Below are 22,743 nucleotides of genomic sequence, written 5' to 3' on the forward strand. Positions count from 1 at the left end.
GGGAAGCCCCCTGTACAATATGTTTTAATATTTCACCCTGTAAGGGGTGAGTATAGCATGTATATTTTTGCATGTCTATATTGGTTGAACTATAATGTAAAAGAATCTGAAAAAGAATATGTATACATATGTAATATAATTATATATGTATATATATAACTGAATCACTTTGCTGTACACCTAAAACAATGCAAATCAACTATACTTCAATTAAAAAAAATAGTAGATAAACAATACTCTACTGCCAAACATAGCCAGGTGGAATATATTTCCCAAAATCTTTACTTTTTCTTATATTACCATTGAACTTTTGAATAAAAAATAAATATTAAAAAAATTTTAAAAAACAAAACAATTTTTTATTTGTTGAACATTGAAAACAATCTATTGAGCATGTCTCTATGGTTGTACTCACATTATGTAAGCATCTATCAGTAAAACATTAAAAGCAGCGAGTCTCTTATTCAGACACTTCCCAAAACAAACAAACAAACAAACAAAACCATCTATAGCATGAAGTAAAAAGACAACATTTCGGGCTTCCCTGGTGGCGCAGTGGTTGAGAGTCAGCCTGCCGATGCAGGGGATATGGGTTTGTGCACTGGTCCGGGAGGATCCCACATGCCGCGGAGCGGCTGTGCCTGTGAGCCATGGCCGCTGGGCCTGCGCGTCCGGAGCCTGTGCTCCGCAATGGGAGAGGCCATGACAGTGAGAGGCCCGCGTACCGCAAAAAAAAAAAAAAAAAAAAAAGACAACATTTCTAGGGTCAAAAGATGCAAATCTATGCCCCAGCTACAAATATTATAAGAAGCAAAAAATAAAATAAAAAGGTGAAATCCTAAGTTAAGCTTTGAAGAATATTTACGGACAGTTGTAGGATCTATGAGCCTAGGCAGTAAGAAGCAAAATTTGCAGCATCCTGAATAGTGAATTGCCACCCTCTAAAACAGAAAGGGTGAGCTTCTCTTATGATTAGCTCTAAAACTTGTGATTTGAGGGTCATATGCAAATATTTGTGTTTTCTTATGTTGTCTCAACCACACGGTGCATAGTCTTTTGTTCATGAAGAGGAAATAGACTAAGCACTAGATAACCAGGCTTATAATCAGAAAGGGCCATGACACTAAAGTTAGTTCTGCTAAAGGGTTTGTAGGACCTAGAGAGAATAATGAGTTAGGACCAGCACATTTAGAATATTGCACAAAGAATTTTTTTAAATCAAAACCTGCAAGATAGGATTAGTGCCTGTGGAGAGGAAAGAATCTTTCTTAGATACCTACTATCCATGATGTCCATCATGCCCAAGTACTTGTCAAAAAGTTAGAAATAGCCTAAGGCAATGAAAGTTTTTTAAACAAATGGCATTATTCAATTTTGTCCATTTAAAACCCATACAGGCCAGTGGCTTCCCTGGTGGCACAGTGGTTGAGAATCTGCCTGCTGATGTAGGGGACACAGGTTCGAGTCCTGGTCTGGGAAGATCTCACGTGCTGCAGAGCAACTAAGCCTGCGCGCCATAACTACTGAGCCTGTGCTCTAGAGCCCACGAGCCACAACTACTGACCCCGCGTGCCACAACTACTGAAGCCCGCACGCCTAGAGCCCGTGCTCCACAACAAGAAGAACCACCGCAATGAGAAGCCCACGCACTGCAACAAAGAGTAGCCCCCGCTCGCCGCAACTAGAGAAAGCCCACGCGCGGCAATGAAGATGCAACGCAGCCAAAAATAAATAAATAAATAAATAAAATTTTGAAAAAAAATCTTTAAAAAACGCATACAGGCCAGCCCCTGAAGGCTGATGAAAACAGCCAAATTCATCACATAATGACTCCAGTGATATAATTCTTTCATTACCTATAGAGAGTCAAGGACCATTAGCCTTAGTAGACAAAGGCTTTTTTTAAATGGCGGGAGAAATCACTTTGCTGTACACCTGAAACTAATACAACATTGTAAATCAACTATACTCCAATAAAAAATTAAAATTTTTATAAATAAATAGAAAAGGTGGAAGATCTAGCACTTATATTACAATATATAATCAAGCTTTATAAAAAACTAAAGCTCAATGTCTAAAAACTGATCATGGAGTCTACCTGTTAAAATTGTTCCACATTGTATCTTGGCTTTAAAGAAATGATGGAGCTAGCTAACTGAACTGGCCTACATTCAAAAGGCTTGATCTACTGGCATAAAATAATAAAAATGCCAGCTAGTTAATACCACTATTAGGACCAACGATTTAAAAGCTGCACTGTCAGCAGTGAAGACTGTAATTTCAGAATTATAATGAAAACTCTCCTATCATAAACTCATAAAAATGATATATATGGATATGGTGGTGTGGGAAATTTAGACAGTATTCCAAAAATAATATTTGAGCCCCAGTTATGTACAAAAGCATATTGAGAGCTGACAAATTATTCTTGGCCACAGCTTACTAAAAAGGCACACAACCCCCCCAAAAGGTATAGATTTTTAAAGTTTGAAGGTATCATAAAAATGATATAATTTAGCCTTGTTTATATAAAAAAGCATTCCTGTACAGTATTCTAAATCGTTTATAATTCAGAAAGCAGAATCTGCTTCCATCTTTTACTTTTCCTCACAATTTATCTGTTAAAAGAAACTGGAACCTTTATTATTCATTATTGCTTGAACTGGACTCAGTGACAATCAGGAAAGAGCTTCATTTTTCTCCTATCACTTCATTAAAAATTCTGTCAGGTCTCCCCTCCTCTATCATTGACAGCATCTCTTTCAGATTTCTTCTCAAAACAGTTTTGCCATCAGGTATTAAAACGTTCAGTCTCGTCTAAATCAAAGCATAAATCTTACATTCGATTTAGAGCTCCCCCCACCCAGCCCCGCCAGTTCAGGAATGACTCCTTGTGTGTGGGAAGAGGAGAAGCAATAGCAAGATACAGAGGAGGGCTCTGCTTTGTTCTTTTATGCTCCTTTCTTCCCTCCCCACCCCCACATTTGCCCTTCGCATTTCTGGATCCTGGGAAATGGCAGGGATCAAAAAACGGAAGTCTTGGGCTTCCCTGGTGGCGCAGTGGTTGAGAGTCCGCCTGCCGATGCAGGGGACACGGGTTCGTGCCCTGGTCCGGGAAGATCCCACATGTTGCGGAGCGGCTGGGCCTGTGAGCCATGGCCGCTGGGCCTGCGCGTCCGGAGCCTGTGCTCCGCAACGGGAGGGGCCCCAACAGTGAGAGGCCTGCGTACCACAAATAAAAAAAAGAGGAAGTCTTCTTTATAATTCTCATTTGACTATTAAATGCACTCTGCATGGTGGGCTTCCAAATATTGGACCTCACAAGACATATCTGTGGATCTGGGGGAGCCCTTCAGCAAAGTCCTATGACCTACGTGTTTCCTGCAATAGACAGTAAATGCTTCAACTAACCAGGCGTAATCATCATTACTGGCTCTCAGGCTCTAGTAGGCAGCCCTTTTTCATAGGGTCCACGTGGTTCCCAGGAATTACAATGGAAGTGCAGCTTGACAAACTGCTGACCCCTTCCTCCTTGCCCTGCTGTCAAGGGCAGCTCCACTTAGCTTCTTCTTTTTTATCTTCCCCAGAGGAGCAGAGGGGACGGGTTCTTATCACACTTTGCTCCAAATTATGGGGGTCCACACATCAGGTTCTCTCAAGAAAATGCTTACACTCTGCTTCCGGAGAGGCATGGGAAAAGCCTGCTAGATTCTGACATTTTGCAAAACCAACTGGCCCGTGGCTGAGATGCAAATTCACCATTTCATAGACAACTCTAACTTTTATAAGCAGTACTTGTGGGCTCCCCAACAATTGAGTTAAGGGTGAGAGAAGCATCTCTCTTCCTTCCCTGTAAAAGAAGACAAAGAAATGCCACATTGCTTTCTACCCCTATGAATTCCTTTCAAAGAATCTTAATCGAATCTCACCTCCCCTAAATAGACCAGAGGCAGAGGACAGTACTGGTGATCTGACCAACTTTTCAGTAATTCCTGTGGGGCTGTGTCTAGCACCTCTCTTTGAAGTGTAGAAGTAATTGTCACCTAATGTCCTAAGCTTTGAGGTCTCAGATTTTAAGACAACAGGACATCTTCCATTCCATATGTTGTTACAGATGTAAGGTGACTTTTGAATAAAGCTCTTTTAATGAGAATTTGTCTTTCTGTATTGCCATCCAACTACCCCAAAGGAGAAATCCAAAATAAAGAGCCGAAGGCCCTCACCCTAATGGCTCTGTTCCCTTAGAATGAAACTGTTCTCTTACTGAGCTTCACCTGTGGTCCAGCCTAGGTGGAAAGGGCATAAGCAAAGGTAATTAAAAGGGTTATGACAGCAAGAGCAGCATATTATCCTAATTGCATTCTTCCTGGTCTAAATAAATCTATCTGCTTCAGTTGCCACGCTAGCAAACTAGTCCAGGTACCAGATTACACTAGAATATAAAACCCATATCATAGTAAAATTGGTAAATGTATTCTGAATTAGGAATGAATTAGGACACTATCAGTATATCTATTAATTAGAAAAGCTAGAGTCCTCATATTTAGAAGATGGATAATTCATTGACACTTCCTTTAAGTTTTAGGAAAATGAGATCCAACCATAGATACTATGTTAGCTTTGTTTTTTTTTTTACAATTTCTAAGTAAATTTAATTATCAGTAAGGTAATTAATCCTACAATGTCACATAACTAGCTTCCATTTTCTAATTCTATTCATAAATATACAGTTAAGTAATCATGAGAAAAGTTAACGTTCAGAGTCGAAAAACCTAGATCCACACTCTTGGCCCTAGGTCTTGCTGGCTGAGTAATTTTTGGCAAATCGCTTAATCTTACTCAGCCTTTGTTTCCTAATTTGTAGAACAGCAATGATAATAACATAGCAAAGTTGTATGCTTAATAAAAGAACTGTAAGTCACCTTGCAAATATTAGCTTTCTCTCTCTTTAAAAAAGCATTTTTTTCTGATAGATCCCATAAATAGAATTTACCTGAATGATTAGGAGCACAGTCCTTGAAGTCAGACAGTCTCAGAAATCATTAAATGTCAATATGTATTTGCTGAGCAAATAATGAAATATTTGTTCAGCCTCTTCCTACGTCAGAACCCCCAGTCATGTATGTAAAATATACAAATACTTCAGTGCTTCTCAATCGCAGTACATATTAGAAACCCTGTACAGTAATTTCTGATTCAGTAGGTCTGAGACAAGACCTGAACAAATGCATTTAAGCTTCACAGGTATTTGGAAACTACCCCAGGTCTGAGAACTATATACTAAGCTCCCTCTTAGGGCTGTTATTGGGATTAAATGAGATCATGTATAAAGGTACTGAGTACATGCTTAATTCATATAAGTATGTAGATTATATCCTGCTTGTTTAAAATATTATCTTATATATATTTATAAAAGTTATTTTATAAGACACGTTTAAGAAATAATCAATGGGGAATTCCCTGGCAGGCCAGTGTTTAGGACTTGGCACTTTCACTACCGGGCCCCAGGTTCAATCCCTGGTCAGAGAACTATGATTCCGCAAGCCACATGGCGCAGCCAAAAAAATAACAATAATAATAATCAGTGAATCATTAAAGTGGTGGTTCTCAAACTTCAGCATGATTTTAATGAGGGGTGGAAAACTTGTAAAAACAGATCGTCGGGCCCTATCCCCAGAATTTCTGATTCAGTAGGTCTGAGGCAGAGCCCAAGAATTTGCATTTCTAGCAAATTCCTAGGTGATGCTGATGATGCTGGTCCAAGGATAAAACTCCAGGAAACACGGCATTAGAGAAACATTAATCATATCTTAAGAATGATGTACATATAAAATAAAAAGAAACAATAGGCAGAAAATACAGTGTCAAAATTTTATAGTTTAGATGTCAGTGAGATTGATTTTGTTGGATGACTTGAAATATAGTCTCATATGGTTACTACTTTCTCAATGAAGCCTTAACTGACAACTTTCCCCTGGGAGGAGGGTGGCAGGGGGGATGGGAAGGTATAGTCCCATTGCACCTTATATCCAGTTGAGATGTATCTCACTGCACTTTAACAGTTTTGTATGGAAATGAACTGGTAAGGCATTACTTCCTCCCTTTAGTAGAAAGCAAGCTCCACGAAGTTAGAGATCAAGTCTTACTTATCTATGTACCCACAGAGCCTAGCACAGTGCTGGCAGACATTCAACAAAATGGTCAAAAACTCAGTTTGGAATAAATTTTATTTATTTTTTTTAACTCTCATGGTAATTCCATGGACTTTCATGGGAAAGTCTAGAGGTATATAGACAACCATCTCCTTTTCACCTCTCTTTCATCAGAGCAGTGGTTCTCAAAAAGGGGGAGGAAGTACCTCCAGAAGACATTTGGCTATGTTAGGAGACATTTTTGTCTATCACAACTGGAGAAGATCCTACTATCCTTCAGTGGGTAGGGTTCAGGATGCTGCTAAACATCCTACAGTGCTCAGGACAGCCTCCATAACAAAGAATTATCCAGCCCAAAATGTCAAAAGTGACTACATTGAGAAACTCAGCATTAGAGAAATCCAAGTAAGCTGATTAAGCAGGGGTCCTAAATTCTCCCACCATGCTCCTCAACAAAAGTTTGGCCTTAAACCAAAGAAAGAATATCCATAGCAACAATTTACAAGGAGATAACTGTTTTACAGACAGCATTTTGCAACCTAGGGTTCAAGGTCACTCAGCTACTTAGTGAGATTAGAAATAACATACAGTCTCACTCTGAACCAAACACTCTTGAAGACCTTCTTGACTCTGGGCCAGCTGATCCATTATCTAATCTGAACCTCACCAGTAGCTATTCAACCACTGATTGCTCCTGATAACTCACTTTCTGTGCCGACACAAGATTGCCTGTGTCAGGAGAACTCTTTCCTTCAGATATTGTTTTTATAATAATTTAACTTATTTTTATCATTTTCCTTCATTCAGTTATGTGGCTCAGCTCTTCTTTTTCAGACTAGGCCTGTTTAAATATTAATTCTAATCTTGGTTAGAAATATTTTGCAGAATAACCTGATGGGAAGATAATGAAGCAGCATCCTTAACAGGAGCAAGAAAAACAAACAGCTGTGACCTTGCCCTTCTTTTTAAACGAGACCTGAATGTCATTCCAAAGACTCTGCTCCTGGAACAACCATCTGCAATCAGCACAAACTCTTGGTGTTTTTATTGCCTCAGGCACTCCCAGATTTGCCTGTCCACACCCACTCTCTTTTCTGCTACCTTGCTACCAAATGCATGTTGACCAATATGGCAGAATAATTGATTTCGGGCATGCCAACGTGGGAAACAGAAGGTAAACCTGGTCAGCTGTAGGTACAAATGCGGCAGAGAAAAAGAAGCATGAGAAAACAGAGACTGACCTGGAGGCAAGCTTGAGGCTGAGGGTAATTTACTGGGTAGAGCACCTTTGCTGTAAGAAAAAGGTAGCTTTGACTATGCTTCTAACTTTCTATAGTTCTCATTTCCAGAAAAGGGGAAGTAGGAGAAAGAAGGAAGGGACGGAGGGAAGGAGGGAGAGAAGAAGGAAGGAGAGTGTGAAGAAGGAAAAGGAAATGGGGAATGAAATGAGCATTTATTCAATAACTACTACACAAACATGATGCTATATACTTTGCCATTTGTTATGTTATTTAATCCTCAGAGTAGTCCTGTAAGGTACTTACTTATAAGGTAAGATATTGTCTCTGTTTTTCAGATAAGGAAAGTGAAGTTCAAAAAGGTTAAGTAACCTGCCCAAGATCACAGAGCTGGGATTTGAACACAGATTTCTGGCCTCAAAGTCCAGAAAAAAAGAAAGGGGGTAGAAAAATGACCAGGCATGTGACCAGGTATGATAGGAAACTGAATTGAGATATGAGGTTGTACTTTCTACAGTAGGATATCCAATCCCTATACCTACTCCATAATGTTTCCTTTTTTAAAAATATTTATTCATTAACTTCCTCAACAAATAATTGTGGAGCACTAACTGCGAGCAAGGCACTGTGCTAATCGCCATCAAAGGTACACCTGTGAACAAGGCATGATATTTACTGTCTAGTGGGGAAGAAAGACAAATATACGTGCAATTAAAATATAGTTTGATAAATGCTATAACAAGTGAAACCCCAAGGAGGTATAAGAACATGTAAGTACTGACAAGGAGGACTGTCAGACACAGTTTCAAGTTGAGACTCAAAGCATAAGTAAGAAAAATTAAAGCACTTTCTTCTATTAACACTAAGTTTGAAGGAACTGCACATGTGCGCACACACATACACCACTCACACTCAAAACAATACTCTAATTCCAGGTCATAAATGGAAGACCTCTGTTGCTCCATCTGCCATGCCATCTGTAGACAATAGAGCCAATTTCAGAGCATGTGTTGAAAAGCAACATCGGACTAAAAGCCAGATCCGAATTTCAATCCAAGCTTGCCCAATTTCTGGCTGTGTAACTGTGGAAAAGTAATTTAACCTCCCTGAGCCTAAGTTTACTCATCTGCAAAAGGAATTAAGCTAAACCATTTCTAAAGTCTCTCCCACTTTTAACATATATAACATAGAGCTTTAACTCATAGTTTTAATTCTAATGACTTCTAACTACATATCACAGCTTGCTAATCAGAAATTAGTTGGAAACTATTCAATATCTCATCATTTTAGACTTTTATAAGGATGACTATTTCAAGTTACATTATTATTTTTTTAAACTGAACCCCAGTTGCACAAATTTCACAATCAATGTGAAAGGTAAGAAAAACTGACATCATAGATGGAAATATATCAGCTTTTGAGAAATTGAAATAAAATAAAGTTCCAAAAGGGGAAAAAAAGAACATGTTTAAATACAGCATTAGAGTCTTCTAAACCATATCCAAATGTCATTAGTGTCTCCAAACAAAAAGAAATGTTAAAAGATAGAATTTTTCTCATCTTGTAGCATAATACCTGACTGCCCAGGGTAGAAAAATAATAGGACTAAAGGTTAGAAAAGCTGAATTTCAGTCTTAATAGTATTTCATTCACAGGTCAATCTTTTAAAAGTGTCCATATGTCAAATGTAACATGACATTCAAAATTATAATGAAATGGGAGTTCCCTGGTGGCCTAGTGGTTAGGATCCGGCACTTTTACTGCCCTGGTCTGGGTTCAATCCCTGGTGGGGGAACTGAGATCCCGCAAGCTGCTCAGCGCAGCCAAAAAATTATAATGAAATGATCAAGTGATATGTAAATTGACAGTAAGCAACAAAGACTCTATGCTTCCTCATCTTTAGAAATGAGAAAAATTACATCTGCAAACCCTCCCTACCTCTTGAAGATTACTGAGTTAACAAGTATAAAGGTTTTATACCTTGGATGAAAGTTGTAATGCAACAGAAACAGGTAGAGGGACTATGGTACCTTTTTCTTTTAAATCATTTTAGTAAAAAAGATTATTAAACTCACAATTTTAATAATAACCTAACAAGTTGGTTTTTCAAGGTATAATATTTTGCCCCAAATTTCAGTGAAACATATAAAGTGAACACAAATATATAAATTCATTTGCCAATCCTTACAATTATATTTGATATTAAATATCAGCAGTTTTTAATAAAATCATCTTTAATAAATTACTTTTTGTTAAACAAGACTCACCCAAAATCAGAAAACACTTATAACAAAGGAAGGAAGGGAGGGAGGGAAGAAGGGAGGGAGGAAAGAGAAAATATCTTTCCAGGTATATAATTCTAGAGTAATGAGATCTAAAGATTCTGAATGTAGAAAAGTCATTTATTAGGAACTAACTGAAGACTATTTCTAGGTGAAAGTGATGTATCCTCTGGAAAAGACCCTGCCTAAGGGCAGCCTTTCAAACTTTATTCACCATCCATCCCATTGTCTATATTTTTCAATCAGAATTTTCCTGTCCAAGCATACCAGATGTCAATATTTCAAAAGCATCTCAAAGGCTCTGACCCATAAGTTACTTATTCCCTGTGGATCATGGAACCAACTTTTTTCTATAATAAAAAACATTCAATGAGTTGAGCCTTTCCCTACTTGAAATTTTGAAGTAAGACAAACAGTAATAGTCAATTCCTGATTATCCAGAAATATATTCATGTTATAGATTACTAAGATATGGTCTGGGAATTCTTCCTACTACAGGAAGAAGCAATACCTGCTCTAAGCTGTATCTATGGGTTTATGGGTTTCAGTTCAGGGGGGCGCACCAGTACTCTCTTCTACTCATGTGCATAATTTTAGAAGAACTGCATCTTAAATTTCACCCATATATTCATTCGACAAATTATTATTGAACAATTACTAAGTGCTAGGCACCAAGAGAAAGATTTAGTAGTCTCTACTTTCAAGATGTTTACAGCTTAATTTCATATTCATGTGAAAATGTACCATCAATAAAAAAGAATAGAACAGAAAAATGAATACTTGAAATATAGACCTTAGGATTTCCAGTTAAGGGAAGATAATTTAGTATCACTTCGGTACCTGTTTTCTTAGAACTCGAGCAATTATTACATATCTGACCCGAGATTTAACTTTATAGCTAACTTTCTGAGAATTTATAATATTATTACAAGACAGTACTATTTTGAGTTAGAGCTAACCTCAAATCTTCTAATATCCAATCAGTACAAGTCCCTGGATATACTAATAACAAATTTACTTTCTCTTTCATGGGCCACACTTAACTTTTAGACTCAGATGCTACTGAGGCTCTTTAACATAGATAGTTCAACACAGTAAACATATACACACAAATGCTCATTAGACCATTATATTTGCAAAGAAAACCTAGAAAATTCAGTCAATTATTCTAGTTATATTAAAGCAATGCAATTAAATATTATCAAACATTAAAATTATAGAGAATGAATAAAAATATAGAGAAATATATATGCTTGATTCATTCAATAATATATTCATTTATACTAGACATTTTGGATTAAAGGATAAATATTCACACAATCAGGACCCTTAAGGCGCTCATAGCCTAGTGGTAGGTATCTATGAAGAGACCTACAGGAGAGGACAACAAATAGGCACATGGCAAACCCCCTCTTGCCTCAATCCCATAAAACTCAGGTCCAACTCCAGACACATGACAACCTACACAGAGCCAGGTTTGATCCAGGAAAATTAATCCAGGATGCAGAAAGATTGGAAGCAGTCCTAGGAAAAAACAGAAAGTTTCTAGCAGACTGACTTGGGCATAGGGCACCGTTCTCTCAGGCAAGAAGCATAGACTGGCTGTCCTAAAGCTGAACTATAATTCACCAGAACAATGGGAGGCGGAGTAAACTACAGTGATACTTTGACCCTGGGATGTTAAGCCACTGACTGATTTCCTGTCAGGCTTTTCGCTCCTTTTGCTTCAGGGCGGTGGTAGGACTAAGACCCACAGGAGGACTGAGAAACTAGATGGACAAGTAAACTCAACATTTTAAATCAACATAGGGGCACTAATAGATGTATGTGGAAGATGTAACGGGAGCATCAAAGAGGAAGAACTTAACTGTGCTCGTAGGGAGTGTCAGAGGGGAAGATGGTGATGAAAGTTTGAAAAAGAAAGTAGGGACATTTGTGCTGAGATTTGAAGGATAAAAAGGAATTTTCAGCACTACACACACACACACACACACACACACACAGCATCAGAAAGGCAGAGGAGCATAAAAGAATGTGTGTGGTCCCCAGTATCAGAATGGTAGGGTCATTAAGTTTAGGATGGATGTGAGAAGGGGTGAGAGATAAAGCAGGAAGGGTAACCATGGGTCAGATCCTAGAGAGTCTGGTATACCTTGCTATGGAATTTTCAGTTTTATCTTGGGTAGAGTTCATGGAGAGCCATTACTTTATTTTAGGATTGTGAAATGATCAGATTTGCCTGTCGAGAGTATCATATTTGCAACAGTGTGAAAAATAAATTAGAGGTGATTTAGGCCTAATGCAAAGAGACCCTTTAGTGTATAGGTGGTTCTAATCCATACTAGACATGATGAGCACTGAATTATATCTGTGGCAGTGGAGGTAAAGATTAGGATCAATAGTAATGACCGACTTATTCAGGGTTGAGCAAAGGCCTATAAAAGAGAGTCAAGGATAACTCCAGATTCTCCACTTGTGCAACAGGTGGATAAAGATGATGTTAAATAAAATCTCAACTATGGAAAATTATATATGAACAAAAACTAGTGGTAACCTGCAAATGAGAAGCTGGGTTAGGAAAATAGGATCCTTTGCTTCAATGTTCTATTGTACGTTAAAAAAAAAAAAGAACGATTGGGGCTACATCTAGGTTTAAATGCACGCTCTGCAAATTACTAGTTTATAACTTTGAGTAGATTATTTAATTTCTATAAATTTAGTCTTAGACAATACTAATTTGTTTACAATTCATCTTGTTTCAAAGAAGATTTAAAGTAGTTTATAAAACTACATACAATTCAACAAAACAAAGTGTATAGAGACAATGAGAGGAAAGAAGAATAAGGATATGAAAAACAAATTTAATCCACAGATGCATAATTTATGATCCCATAGTCTTATGCAAGAAGTGGGCTCATTCCAATTTTTAGCTTCCTAACTGTCTACCCATATGGGAAACTCAATGAATTTCATGACTTACTTTGTCTATTGTTAGCTAGTGACATTTCAGAGAAACATCTTCATCAGGTACTCATAATGCAGATACGTCATAAAATAGTGATCAGCATGAGAAATAACAACCTTGAACTTAATATGATGTCAAGTTTCTCAATGCCAGTCAGCGTTAGACAGCCAAACACAAATCAGCAAAAGCACTTCTATGTGGCCAAAATAACGACATAGATAAAGAGCTATCTCAAGATAGCTTTTTCTTGATTATAAGAAAAATTCTAGCATATCTAAAGGAATGAAAAGACTATGTGTTTATTCAGGAAATCCCTCATAAAGAGCACCCCCCCTAAAGTTACTCAAGGACACAATCTAACCTCCTTCCCACCCCAATGGTCTTCTTGATGATTACTGAGCCGCGGGTTTGCCAGTGGCAGTTCTCAAGGTTCTTCAGCCTCAATACAGACAAAAACCCAGTTTTCAGAGATACAAGATGCAGTCTAAAACAACACTAAATAGGACCAACTGAATGAAAGGAAGTCTAGATTCATGAATGTTCTAAATATTCAAAAGATATTCCAGTCCTTTAATACAATATAAGCAATGAGCTAAAAATATTACCATTAGAATTCCTCAAAGGCTTGTTTTAGTAAGTTATTTCTAATTAATATACTTTTCTACCATTTAATGCTGCCAAAAACTTGAAAATGGTTTGTTTACCAAATAGTTTAAATAGGTTACATGCCTCTCTTGACCCATATAAACTTATGTATAATCTATTAATTTGCTTATTCTTCATGATATTTAAGGCATTGATTCAGAATCAGGCAGTGAGAATTTACAGAGGTTAAAACATAACCAGTCTTAGGGACTTTCCTGGTGGCGCAGTGGAAAAGACTCCGTGCTCCCAATGCAGAGGACCTGGGTTCTATCCCTGGTCATGGAACCAGATCCCACATGCATGCCACAACTAGGGAGCCTGCAAGCTGTAACTAAGACCCGGCGCAACCAAATAAATAAATAAAATTTTGGGCTTCCCTGGTGGCGCAGTGGTTGAGAGTCCGCCTGCCGATGCAGGGGACGCGGGTTCGTGCCCCGGTCCGGGAAGATCCCACATGCTGTGGAGCGGCTGGGCCCGTGAGCCATGGCCGCTGAGCCTGCGCATCCGGAGCCTGTGCTCTGCAACGGGAGAGGCCACAACAGTGAGAGGCCACAACAGTGAGAGGCCCGCGTACGCACCCCCCCCCCAAAAAAAAAAAAAAAAAAAAAAAAAATAACCAGTCTTGACCTTAGAATTAGGCATGTGAAGCCTGTCTTTTTGTCTTTGTGTTGTTTCTATAGATTACTAAATAAAGTTTATGTGTGAGAAGTGTGATAATTATTCAATGCAGAATTACCATAAAGTTTTACAAAGTATACCTTTTAATGTAAGACTTTCTTAATGGTTAACAAGAATAAGGGAAGGGATGGATTCCAATGCTATTCTTTATAACTTCAAGTCTGTCCTACCTCACATAGCTAAGATATCCCTGGACACATTTATTTATGACCAAAGATTCTTTTAAACAACATAATGGTTCTTGTTGAGTCACAGATATCCTTTCACTACAGTAAAGGTGTTAAATCAGCAGAATCAACGTCACTGCCATGGGAAAAGAATGTGATGACATTTTTGTGCAGCCAAACAAAATAAGTGTGAATAAGAGGATGAGAACAGTGGCTAAAAAGAAAAAAAGAGCTTAACTCAAAGTGAAAGATACTGTTAATACCAGAATTTGTTAAGTATGAATGTCTATTGAGTAGCCTTTGCAGTTTTTTCTCATTCTATAACTCGATATTTTTAAACCAATACTTACAAAATGTATATTATCATAGGCTAATTTGAAAATGACTTTTGAATTTTTTTGTAAGGCAAACCTAGAGTGATAATACATTTTTTATAAAATTTTAATGTCAATTTAAAAATCTTATTTTTGTCTCTGGATTTGGACAGTGAAACACAATCCAGTGAACTACAAAATGTACATAAAGAACCTGTCCTTCAAGTTTTTTAAATACATAAATTTTGAGTTGCTTTTTATAAAACTGGATTTAAAATTTTTCACCCTACAGAAAAATTGTCACTCAACAAGTACTTAGGACCATTCCTGACTTTGTTCGGAGTCTTCCTTGTCAGGTAACACACACCTTGACAGTAGAGCTATTAAGTGTGCAGCTCTGCTCTGAAGTCCTAATGGCCAAGAGAAGCCACAGCAAAGATGGCTGGGAGACCACCCATCCTTTCTCATTAAAGAGCTAGAGCATAACAAATCATCCTATTCTTGGTCTTTTCTTTCACAAAATTGTCAGACAGATGCAGAATAGGAATCAGCAAAGTGACATTGTGGTTCTCCAATTGAACTAGGGATTTTTTACCATGACTTTAATGTCCCTCTAATGTCATGTTGCCCTCATGGGAAACAACCCAAGTTTATAAACACAGGAACATACGATGGGAACCAATAGAAGGGAGGAAAAGGGAGTGGGGAGAGAAAGCAAAGGCAAATGAACTGTCTTTATTTTGAACCCTAATTATTTGTTAGAAAGCGTGCCTCATCTAAACATAGAACAATGGGATAGATAAGCAGCCTCTTTTGGGTTCCTTTTTCAGAAGTAGCTTCCTAGCTTCTCTCTGGAAGAATAAAAAAATGATGGGGCTAGCCCAGAATTTTTCAACCTTGGCACTACTGACAATTTGAACCAGATAATTCTTTGTTGTGTGGGCCATCCTGGACACTATAGAATGTTTAGCAGCACCCTCTAGAAACCAATAGCATCACCCCAGTAATGACAATCAAAAATGTCTTCAGACACTGCAAAATTGCCTCTGGTCAAGAACCACTAGGCCAGCCCCTACACAAAATATTTTAAACTTTTCTTTAGTCCCTTCCGAGCTTTCTAGCTGACAGAATGGACTGCTATAGTCAGCAACATGATGACTGGCAAAATTTCCTCTCGTGGGAACTTTCTCCTATTGTGGTATATTTTATTAAATATTTTGTCAGGAAATCCATTAAAGAGAATATATTTAGAGAAATAAAATAAAGACAAAAAAGAAACATCCTTATAACTAAGTGACATAAAATCATTGTACACTAATTTCTCCTTACCTCCCCAGGAAACTGTTCTAGAAAGCAGCCAAAATCTAAAAGAGTGAAAGAGAGGTTAAAGACCACCTCACGAAACAAATGGTGACCAAAAACAAGGAACAAAAACTGCCATTATTTTTCCCATCTTAAAAAAAACTTTTTTTTTCAATGACTACACCTGCTTGCAGCCACAGCACCATCACTTTGCTCCCTTTGGAAAAAAAACCCTCAAAAGAGTTGACTCTGCTGTCTCTAATTCTCCTCCTCCCATTCTCTCTTTAAACTATTCCAACTGCCCTTGTCAAGGTCTTCAGCAACCTGAAGGCTTAGCTGGGCTAGAGGTCTGTTTCTAAGGTAGATCACACACAAGGCTGGCAAGCTGGAGCTGGCTCTTAGCGGGAGGCCTCAGTTCCTTCCCACATGGGCCTCTCCATGGGAACGCTTGAGTGTTTTCCCAAAAGTAAGCAATATAGGAGAGCACCAGATATACAAGAGCAAGGCAGAAGCCACAATGCCTTTACATACAACATAGCCTTCCACCATACTCTACAGGTCACACAGGTCAGCCCCAGTTCAGTGTGGGAGGGGAGTATGTAAGGGTGTGAACACGAGTAGGCAAAGGACATTGAAGCCATCTTAAAGGCAGGCTACCACAGCAGTCAAATGGCTTACCATGTGAACGGCAAAATAATTTGAATCTACCTCAGAGGTGACCCAGATGCATCTTTTCCCACTTCAAAAAATGAGAACATTTGCTCACCTTGTCTTGCCTCCCCATCTCTAGAGAGCCCTAAAACCTCTGTACAATATCACCTTAGCATCTGTGAGCAGCTAGCCTACTTTTTGTTAGCAACGTATTTCTAATTTTAAAAGTGGATCACAAACAATAAAGTTGTGACACTTCTGAGGAAAGTATTTCATCCTCTTGATTCAGCAGGAAAAAAAAGTTTATCTACCTTTCCACGTTAGACTTCATAGACCTTGAGGAAAGTGAACAGATATTAAAATGCTGAATGTAGGCAAAGGGGAGACAGTCATGGGGCTTGGTTATGCCTTTATCCACAGTACATAATTTATTCTTAGACCTCAAGAAAGTACCTAATGTCTTTGTGTCTCAGTTTCCTTATATGTAAGATGTGAATATGATCACACTCACATGTATAGTGAAATCTGAATATAAATTGGGAACTGAGCTCTAGTTTAAATATATATCAAGATATGTCTATATACATGTCTCTCTCTACATATATGTCTATATATATATAGACATATCTTGACTTATGTATAATATATATTTACAAATAATAAACTTGACCAAATTCCTTAGATATAGACTATTCATATTTCACAGCATCACTCACCTCTTCCTATAGCATTGCTCCACAAACTCTATAAACATTGAGCCTTCCTTCTAACATACTATGACTCTCAGTGCTATGAAAAAACTCTGATGTCATAAACACATTGTGTTACAGTATCACTAAGGACCAGAACCATTTTTAGTCACATAATCCCTGAAGTACTACCATTCTTGCTAGGCTCAACAGAGTCCCTTGGAGTACAAAGAAAGAGGGAGAGGGTACTACACAAAGTCCTGAAGCTACAAAACTTCTTAATATATTTTTAATTATTAATCACTGGCAAAGAAGTAGACAGTTTGGAGGTGGGAGAGGCAGTGGAGGGCTTTAAAATTATTATTTACATCTCCCCTAAATATCATGGCACCTTCTAGGCACAAATGCTTAGGGGGCAGAAAATCAACCCACAGACCCCATTTCGCCCCCTCCCAACATCTCCACAGCAAGGTAGAAACTCAAGAGTGTAATTTGCCTGCTAACTAGATGTCAAGCAGCTACCTCCAACAAATGGCAGTTTTTATCATTAATTTTTTTCATGTGTTTTCATCTGTGAGGTTTATAATCCATAAGAACAACTTAATAATGAATAAGTAAAATCAAAGAGATCTTTTAAAAGCCTGTGTGCTTTTATTGTTATAAATGCTTCACAAGTAAAAATCAGTCAAAAGCATAAAGGTACCCTGACTTGAACTTCCTTTGTGTTTGAATGAGAGTGTTTCTCTTAGAACACTCTCACATCAGGCTTCCGCCTCTCTTGGCAAAATCATGAATTGGCTGATGTTGTCTTAGAGCCTTTCTCACATCCCCTTTCCCAGCATCACTCCTCTTTCATGGACCCCTTTCCGTTACCTAGGAGCCCCTCATGCTGCCTTCCACATTCCGCCTACTGCACAGTAAAGTTCCAGACTCTTTATACTCCTCCCTTCTACCATTACAATATGTTTTTCCCAAGATTTGCTTGCTTTGAGAGGCTTGCTGGCAGGGGGAATGGGGAGGATGACTACCCTAATAATCTTTACTAAAATATTGAATTAGTCCTCATTCTCTTTAGAATTGTTTTCTTAAGCGGAGATTCCTAGAAATGCTATCAACATCCCAGCCCAAAATATTGTAGGCATTTTGGTGAATAATATGAGGGAATGCTTCAGTATAACTAGACCTTTTAGAAAAATGAAGTCCATTAGGTAGCTTTACTTGGTCTAGGGTGTTGATATAGGAAAGCTGCTCTCCCTGAAATCACCCTCAGGGATAGGAATGTAACCCTAAACATCTAATGAGTATCCAATTGGCTTCTCACTGAACTTAAAATCTACACTCCTGTTTAGGGTCAGAAAAAACCCCGGCCTCTCCCTACCCGTCTCTACCTCACCCACTACACTCCAGACTAACTGGCCATCCTTCTGTATTTGAACATGCCAAGCTGCAATCTCATTCCTGCCTTAAGGCCTGCAGTGCTATCTTCCAGTTCTTGGCATGCAAATTACTCTTCATCATTTGGATCCCAACTAAAATGTCATCTCTTCAGACAACCTAAAGTAACTTCACACTTTCTAGCATATCATCCTGTTTTATTTTACTCATGACATTAAGCACTGTGAAATTTTCTTATTTATGTATTTGTTTACCTGGTCTTTCCAGCCCCCTCTTTCAATGTACCCTTCATTGTCTATCATGTTCATCACTGCATCCCTAATGTTTTGCACAGAACCTAGTACATATTCAGTGGCCAATAAATATTGCTGAATGAATGCATGAATAGATGAATCCAAGCATAACTTAACCTTTAAACTTAAGTAATTGAGTGAGAGATCCTTGTTGGACTAATACTGGAAGTCAGGAGGGTGGCTGTTAATAGCACTATAACCAATGTAACTAACTTGTGTTTCCATGACATTTATTGATAATGGACTACAGCATTTCGTTTCATTAAAACATTATAAATATTGGATTGATAAATATTCTATTTGCCTTTTTGAAAAGCTGTCCTTTAATGAGGTGTCACAAATGAAAGCTAGTATCCCTTGAGAAATACTGCCAACTCATCTTATTCTTCTTTCAATGTTAAGAAACTGCATTTCCCTTTGGCCAATTTCTAGCTGTTCTAGATATGTAGGATCTATTGTTAGGATTTCAGAAGCCAATGAGCAACTTGCCTGTCACGGGGTCTAACAAATGATCTCTCTCCGCATGCAATGTAGCTAAGCAGAGAAACAGCTCTCATAAAAGGATAGCCAACACAGGCTGGAATGTTGCTAAACCTATAGTTTATTATAGAGCAAAGTTCACCCCAGCCCGCCAAAGAAAAACAAAACAAACAAACAAAAAACCCCAAACATTTAGCAATTTTGTTTTCTACCAGGCAGCCCCAGATTAGTTGGTTGTAGCTTAGAAGCAGGCATCTGAGAGCAGTTCAGCAAGGCTGCAGTTGGATGCTTTTGCAGAGCTCTCCTCTTAAAAGGTAAAATTGAGACAAGTTAATGGCTTCCAACTTCCTGGGCTTGCTTTTGTTATCTATAAAATATCACAGTTAATTGTGCTTTGCTAAAGGGAAACTCCAAGGATTTTTTTAAAGGTATCTTTCCGTCTAAGAAATATTAAGTAATCTGGTTAAAAAAAGAAAGAAACTCAACATTAGTCGAGAGAGAAAAAAACATAAGTCAATAAGAACCAAATAACATTACTTTTAAGTAAAACACGTAGTATGAGAAAACTTTATTTTTAAAGAACTACAATAAAATTTCTCAAGACCCCATTTCCTAGGAAAGCTTGGTTATTAACTCCTCCAGAAGAACTCTTAACACTTAAATGACAAAACTCTATTAATTGCTGTTCTTCAATTATTTCACTGTCAAGTTAAGTTTAAGAAAATACACACAATCCTGTCTTAGCTTACAAATCAAAAACTTCTTAGTGTTTTTTTTGGGGGGGTGGTGTGGTTAGTAATAAGATATGTTTCATCAAACTGTTATATTAGTTCACGTCTCATTAATTTGGTCTCGTTTGTATCTTTTTGCACTTCTACCAAGATTAATCTCAGGGTAAGATTGTCTCAGGTAGCATGTACTGTAAAACTGGAAAATTTTTTCCACTCTTCACGGACCATTTACAATCTGCAAGGTTTGGGGTGGGTATGTAATGTATTTCTGCCAATGGACAGCCACATCAGCAGTGCTGAAAACCAATCCCCCTGTTTCATTCATGGTGCCATATGGTTCCATAAAAAAGGAGCGAACCAAAAGTGCAGCTAATGCACCCTGTCAATCTGGATTCACACTAATTCTTTGATATTATGATAAGGAAACTGTTGGTAGATGAATATATTCTCTCATTCTTTCTTTAATCGTTTACCACTATAAACATGTACTAATTCATTGGGAGAGAAAAAAATCAGGTTTGAGGCCTCTTCTATTTTACAGGAGATGTATTATTTTTAAGGAAATACACTGTAATAAAATTATTATACATATAGTTTCTAGCAGAAAATCCCGGGTGTTTCGTAGTAACATCTTCCAAAAGATTGAGGATCATGGTTTGAAACCCTTTCCAATAAGTGATCTGAGTACTCCGGGGCAATTAAAAAGCAAGCTGAAGCACCAAGATAAAGTTGTGTCCCCCTAGTGACCTCTAGAGTGGAGCTAAGCTCCCACAAGCAAGACTTCGGGAAAAAAGCAAGAAGCAAGCCAAAGCCTGGCGCGCTCTGTAAACCAAGACGATATTTTCAATAGTACACCCCCTCGCATCTCAGAGTGTGGTCCTATTTTATATAACCCCAAGGCGCAATAAATCTCCGCCTCTGGGCCATGAGGCCCATTGGGTCGAAATCCAACTTCAAACGCCGCTCATTCCTCCTCCCCACCAAGCTCAGGTCCAGTTCCCCGGCACAGCCTTTCTCACCGTGCATGGTGTCGAGCTGGCTTCCACCTCTCTGCAGTGCTGCAAACAGCCTCTCGGCCACTGCTGGCTCCCCAGCTGGAGAGCCGAAGCGCTAGGAAGCCGGCGAGCGTCGACCTCTGCGAGTCCGCGCTGCGACCGCCGGCGGCCGCTGCACCTGCTCCCCGCGCGCCGCGCTGCGCTATGCGAGTCCTGGGGACAGCAGCACCCCCCGCCCCCCGCCCGACGCCGCCCAAGAGGCTCCCTCCCGAGTCCAGCTCCCGACAACGCCGCGATGCCTTAAGTCACCCCAGCAACAAGCTCTTCCTCGTTCTCCCTGCCAGCGCCTCTCCCGCCCCCCCCCCCCCACCCAGGAACTTTCCAACTTTAGAAGCCCTGGTTCCAAAGGAGCAACAGGGGACCTGCTCAGCATGAGTCACTGCCCGCCTCGACAGGTCGGGAAGGGGGAAATAGCCTGCGGGGAACCGGCCCGTAGCGAGTCCCCTTGACCATCGGGGAAAAGGAGAGCCAGACAGCTCCTCTCTCCTCCTGAGGATGGAGGTTGGGAAAATGGATGCAGAACTTGTCACCCTGGGATGAAAGGACGGAGGGAGGAGGGAGGTTGGAAGGAAGGAATAGCAGAGACCATGAAAAACTAACTCTCTCTCTATACACACACACACACACACACACACACACACACACACACACACACGGCCAGATTCCGAAAAGGTTAAGACCCTAGGAGCCGAGAGTCGCCTCTCTCCCCACTGCCCTGAGGGAGTAAGGTGCAACAGATACCCAAGCTTGTGGAGTAGGAAAGCAGTGGGGTGAGAGAGTCTTCAGGTTTCCCCGGGTTACAGAAAGGGGGCAAACTCCTATCGGAGTCTCCCCGGAGGCAAAGGGAGGTGCAGCAGTGTTGCGGTCTCCCCACCTCCCGGAGAAGGAAAACTCTTCCCCAGCAGGCAGCTTTTCACTTGGCCGAGCCCGAGTGTAAACAGGCCAGCCAGAGGAGCGGACCTCGGGTGGGAGGTGGGATGGGGCGAGGCGAGGATGGAGCAGAACTCACCCTTGATGCTGGGGGGCTTTCTCTTCTTGGCCATCTTCTGCCCCCTCCCCTCCCCCGGAGCGTTTCCTCCCGCTGCCGCCCAGCTCCGGGAGCCGGCGCCGTGGCTTCCAGGCGAGCTCTCGCCGCGGCTCTCAGCTCAGCAAGCTCTTTGTTGCTGTGATGGCATCTGCGAGGCGGCGGCGGCGGCGGCGGCGGCCCGGCTGCGCTCTCGGCTCGGCTCGGCTCGGCTGGGGCCAGCGCCGCCGCCCCTCTGCTCTCTGCCGCGCCGCGCTGCGAGGCTCGCGCTCGCGCTGCTGGGTCCGCTGTGGCGGCGGCGGCGGCGGCTGTGGATGCTGCTGTGCTGCTCCTGCTGCTGGAGGGGGGCAGCGCTGGGCTCCCCGAGTGCCCGCCCAGCGCCGACCTCCCTCTTTCCTGCACCCTCCCTCCCCCACTCCCTACCCCGGGTGTCCCGTCTGAGCCGCCAGCTCCAATCCAACCAGTGACGGCGCTGTCATCCGGCAGCCGCTGGGGAAGGCGGCGGTGGCGGCTGCGGGGGGCTGCTGGAGGAAGTGGGGGGCCCGCAGCCATCTGCGGTCCGGGAGGAGAAAGCCAGGCAGCCCGACTCTAACGGCGCCCGCATTCTGCCTGCCTCCAGGCCTCTGAAGCCCCCGCCCCCGCCCCCGCCCCCACCCCCACCCCCACCTCCACCTCAGGCTGC

At 40.3% G+C, this 22,743-nt stretch overlaps 1 protein-coding gene across 1 annotated transcript in view; it reads right to left on the reverse strand.

Annotated features, from left to right (window-relative positions):
- SLC44A5 (solute carrier family 44 member 5) overlaps positions 1–22,080 on the reverse strand; it is a gene marked incomplete at both ends in the record, with an annotated part of 373,929 nt that extends 351,849 nt beyond the window's left edge. The window contains one exon of the mRNA XM_079696573.1: positions 22,047–22,080. Coding sequence (XP_079552699.1) covers positions 22,047–22,080 — 34 coding nt within the window. The remainder of the gene's footprint in view (positions 1–22,046) is intronic.
- Between the last annotated feature and the right edge of the window lie 663 nt (positions 22,081–22,743).

The sequence above is a fragment of the Hyperoodon ampullatus genome, assembly GCF_949752795.1.
Source record: "Hyperoodon ampullatus genome assembly, chromosome: 2".
Classification (NCBI taxonomy): domain Eukaryota; kingdom Metazoa; phylum Chordata; class Mammalia; order Artiodactyla; family Ziphiidae; genus Hyperoodon; species Hyperoodon ampullatus.